General features: G+C 33.6%; 1 protein-coding gene across 1 annotated transcript; it reads right to left on the reverse strand.

Annotated features, from left to right (window-relative positions):
• Positions 1 to 3,271: 3,271 nt before the first annotated feature.
• Positions 3,272 to 4,938, reverse strand: LOC149215477 (uncharacterized). Its single transcript, XM_089389730.1, has 4 exons — positions 4,659 to 4,938; positions 4,265 to 4,350; positions 3,827 to 3,951; positions 3,272 to 3,449 (listed from the first exon to the last, which is right to left on the reverse strand). The coding sequence occupies exons 1-4, from the start codon at positions 4,936 to 4,938 to the stop codon at positions 3,272 to 3,274; spliced, it is 669 nt and encodes a 222-aa protein (XP_089245856.1).
• Between the last annotated feature and the right edge of the window lie 274 nt (positions 4,939 to 5,212).

Raw genomic sequence — 5,212 nt, forward strand, 5'->3', positions numbered from 1 at the left:
CATTGCTTCTCCTCCTAATTGGATGAGTTCATGTGATCCAAAGGTAAATGGTTGCAGTACAATATTGCATGCACACGCCTCTTCAGATATTTGTTATTGCACAGTTATGGGAGGAGCCTGCCAGAGAGCGCATGGACAAGTTTGCTGTGAAATGAAGCCTGGCTTAACTAGGTTGCAATCCTATGGAACACATTTTTGCGGGTATCCGGAAAGGAATGTCATGTGCTCTTGTTTGAACTCATGCAACAATATTATGAGAGAAGGTACATGTTTTTTGAACTCATGCAACAATATTATGCAAGAAGGTACAAGTTTTTTGAAGTCATGCAACAATATTATGAAAGAAGGTACATGTTCTGGAACGCAAGGGAAGTGGGCACAACAGCATCCCAATTATGACAGTCGTCCAGCTGCTGAGGTCGTTCCATCTTTCACAATATATGATCTGCAAAAGTCTCACCAAGCCAATGCGATGGCGCCCAGAAACAAAGGGATTAACATTTGCCCCAATAATATCCCGCTGTTCAATAATACCGAGCCGCTGAAACCGTTTGGGGTATTTCCCGAAACAGATTCCGACATTGATTTCTTGCCAGTAGAGTCTCTTGCAGAAAACACAACCGATGGAATATCAGTCAGCGCCGGGGGAGAAGAGGTACAACTTGAAGAAATTGAAGAGAGGAGGAATAATTTGTGTGGCGCAGTGGAAGATCCGCAGTTACATCCAAAATTGGATAATCTTTTACGTCTAGAAACATACAATCTGGAAGAAGAAAATGAATGGTTAAATGGCATTTTTGAAGGCGAAGGAGTGAGGAATGTAAATGGAGTTTGTGGTACAGAATTTGCGGATCATTTAGAAGCATGGCCAGGATTGGAAGTATACGAGGACTTTCAAGGAGGTTGTACCAATTCGCAAAGAGTGTGACTTACCCAATATTTCGGTCATGCGCCCCATGGGTGAGCTTAAAATCTAAATTTTCTCTAAATCACTCTGTGAAGGTAACATATCCTATAGTTTTGACTAACTTTAGGCATTGGATTTGTGTGCAGATGGAGTGTTTACTATATAAGTATTTCCTACAGGCGGGTTTTCTAACCCTAATCCATTTGTTTCTTTTCTGCGCTTCTCTTTTTTTGTTTTAAAAGAAATATAAAATACTCTATCATAAAATATTGTATTTCCTTTTGGTTGGCAGGTTCCAACCCTACAACCCTCATGGAAATGGGCTGGTATATCATTGCTTTGGTTTTTGTGAAAGTTTCAAATCTTGAGATGATGTGACTTCTCCAAGTATTGGTCGGTGCATCTGAAGTTTGTTTTCTGCTCGTCATAATTTAAATGAAATAGATGACGACCATGTGGCTCTGAATCATTTGTAAGAAATTTTGTTTTATGAAATCAGCCACCATAGATCATTACTTTTCATAAACTTGTTGGGCTGTTGGCCTTCCCTATTGTGTAATGAACGAAAGTCGAAAAGCATTGTTACTATTTAGATTGGTTTCTGATAGACAGTATCAGACACTTTGATAATTATTTGCAGAGTTTTCATTGTGTACATATTGTTAATTAATAGAATGATGTATATTAACCCTAACAAGGGCAACTGCGTAGCAGGAGTCCCTGTCTACATGCAAGGTCAGTTTGCCATTTTAGTACCTCCAAACACAACGCTAGGTATAAATTAGTAAACATATTTCATACTTCCAAACAAAACATGTTACATAAATAACTTGCATCATTAAGCAGCCCTTATGGAAATATTGTGTCGTTTCCCCGCAGCTTTCTTACTTCCCTACTGCATCAAATAGAGCAAATATAACTAAATGAACTTTAGATAAAAGAACAAACCACAACAATACAAGTAAATTGATACTTTTAAATTTATGTATGTTTGAACGGAAACAAAGAGGAAAATGCCCCAAAGGCATGTAAGTAATACACTGCGAAACTAGGACATGCTATAAAATCAAAGAGCCTAGAAGCAAACAGATGATCATATTTAAGTTTCAGGAGATATAGCAACTTATAAAAGTTTTCATAATGGGAATTTCGATAAACTTCTATATATGTGTATTAATTTTTTTTTATATAAACTTAAAAATGATACATAAATATAATATAATATACTTAAAAATATAAATATATATTTTTAGTTTAAAATTTAATGTTATTATTGATTATTAATTTTTAAATTTTAATGTTACTATTGATTATTAATTATTAATTTTTTTTAGAGATAAAGCCCATGGCACAAGAATAAAATTAAGATGATAAAATATTTTATTTTTATTTTTTATTGTTATAAAAAGTCATTCAAATAAATAAGATGGAAGATGATATTTTTTTTCCTGATGAGAAAATGTTTTACAAACTGAATTCATCGAGTCCAATTCATCCAGTCGAGTAAGGGTTGTTCAAAGTTCATCCTCGTAGCATATAATTCACTGCCCAAATGCACTGCAAGAATTGTGAAAAATAAGAAGATTGTTAAACAAACAAATAAGATTATAATTCCAACAGTAGAGCCATTAAATGTGTCTTTAATTAGTTATAAAGCCCATGGCACAAGGTTAAAATCCCCTAGGTCAAGGCAATAAAAAAGAATTAAGATAATAAAATATTGTTTTAAAAAGTCATTAAAATAAATAAGATGTAAGTTGATATTATTTTTTCCAATGGTAAAATGTTTTACAAATTGAATTCATCCCGTGCATTAAGAGTTGTTCAGAATTCATCCCCGCCGCATCTGATTCAGGGCGCAAATGCACTGCAAGAATTGATTGTTCATCCAATAAACTGATTTATAGTGTGTCAAAATGGAAGGGGTAAAATATACATATGTTATGTTTTTGTCCTGGAAGGAGATAGCTTTTTTATGACTTTTGTTCAAAATAAAAAATGAAAATCCTGACATTAATAATTAAAATTACATAATTTTGTTTACAAATTATAATTGTAGTAATGGTATAGCTCGAGAGTTTTAAAAGTATTTAAAAGCTATAATGTATTCCCATTAAAATAATAATCTCACTAATAATTATATTAGTGAATTTAATTATAATTACCTAATAAATTTTAAAAGTTACTATTTATCATAATTAATTAGTTGAGTGGTAAGAATAAGTTACACTAGCCAACCCTACTGGACTTCCCATTCAGTTGGAATTGATCATCACCATGTTATCAACCTCTGGAAAATGCGGCCGGTTTTGACTTAATTCTGCTGCAAGTATGTTGGAGATCATAATTTTTTTTCATGAAAATCTAAGCGAGAAGCCAGAAGTTTTTTTGTTTCTTGGTGCTGATGAGATAACCTCCCTCTTTTTTGCTATTCTTTTTCACCCCAATTGTCATGCACTCTGAATTTTGAATACAATAGTCCACCACTGCTGCTGATGACTTCTCTGAGCTACCGTTCCCTGCCAACAATAGAGATCGCAGTCTGCATATAGTATTTCAGTTATATCAGCTACAATGTTCTAAACTTATTGGAAAAAAAAGTTATTTTGTATTATATTAGTGTTTTTTTGCCCTGTTTAAGTTGATTGCGGATTTTTAGAATATGACGAATATAAACTATGTCAATTATTTAACCTCACTCATATTTAAGAATATTTTGGGGATCTGGGATCGACTTAAACCTAAGGTAGTTACAATCTCGTAAATTTATTAAAAGATAATGTTATGTGAATCACAAATTTCTCTCTATTAACTATTAACTACAAAATGTTTCTAAAATCTGCCATCAACATAAATTCAACCTTTATTGAAAATCAAATTGTTAGTTTACTGAGTTTCAATCAAAGTTTTGTTCATTACTTAGCAAAGAAAGATGTCTTTGGCTGCCCTAAAACCAGAAGAGACACGGAACATTTCTTGGCTTGTTCAACTATTGCAGGTCCTTTGTCCTTTGCTGCTCCGACAATCATCACTTCTACCTCTACCTGTTTGCAAAACAGAGCCCTTGGCAAATCCTTAAATCCTTTGAACTAATACAAATAGGAACTGAGTATAATTAAATTACCGAATTTGGAATATTCTTGAAAACTAATGGATAGGAATGAGCAATTATTTCTTTAGCAAGGAAGTCAAATTGAAGGTTTTTTTTGTGATGTTAGGTCTACTTTGTGCTCATAGGATTGTGTAGTAAAGTATTCATTTTATTCTTATTCATCAAGTTTCTACAATATTCATAAATCTACAATCCAAATAAACATTCCAAAAAGTGGCAATAAGGATAGTATCAGTGCAAGATACCTCTGGGCGTTGTTGTAGGCAAAGCTCTTTTAAAGAGTCCAGAGCATTAGAATCTATGGGGGTTATCTGACTTGTACTAACATTTCCTGCCGTCAAAATAAATCAGATTAACCTATTTTTATCTAGCCCGATGTTATGTCTGATATGGATTAGGTTAAATAATTAATTTTAGATTAGGTTAAATAATTAATTTTATATATGTCTATCAAATTTTAGAATATTTAAGAATCCGCAATCTAAATCAAATCAATATATTTGTACTCAGCCGATCTTAGGTCTAACATAGACTAGGTCAAATAATTAACTTCACTCATATCTATCAAATTCTAAAATATTCCAGGAATAAATTGTAGAAATGTTGGTCATCCACCATTACAACCAGAAGAACTCTTACCTGGAGGCAGGGGACCTACGTGTAAGAGAATAAGCTTGTCACGGTTACTGACAGTATGGGAGAGAACCCAAAGCAGAGCTCTCCTGGCTTCTTTTGTGGAGTCTACAACGACCATAACTTTTCTTTCCCCACCAGAAGAATCTTCACCCAAATAGGGCAAAATCTCCTCAAGTATATTGCAACCATCAAGATTAGGTCCTTTAGTGAAGGATTTTGCTTTGGCAAAAGATGCAGAGTTCGAGGACTTTCTGTTAGACTGGAATGAAGTTTTGGTCGCCATTATAGTTCCACCAAAATAGGTTTTACTGAAACTTCAAAAAATTATAAACAGCTTAATATAGTGAAGGGGGAGCGCTTGGGTTTGGTTTCTTCAATCTGATCTCTGAAATAAGCCACTGTGCAGAAAACACAGAGAAGTCAAACATAGCACAAACCAAAAAAAACCATTCATGATCCAGAACATGACAGTATAAGTAACCCAATATAACCAAACAAATTCTAGTAACTACATCCATTAATGATCTAGAACATGGAAAAATAAGTAATCCTGTATA

This window comes from Pinus tabuliformis, chromosome 1_1 (genome assembly GCF_031772625.1).
Source record: "Pinus tabuliformis cultivar Carrire ecotype Pingquan chromosome 1_1, CPIR1, whole genome shotgun sequence".
In the NCBI taxonomy this organism is placed as follows: Eukaryota; Viridiplantae; Streptophyta; class Pinopsida; order Pinales; family Pinaceae; genus Pinus; species Pinus tabuliformis.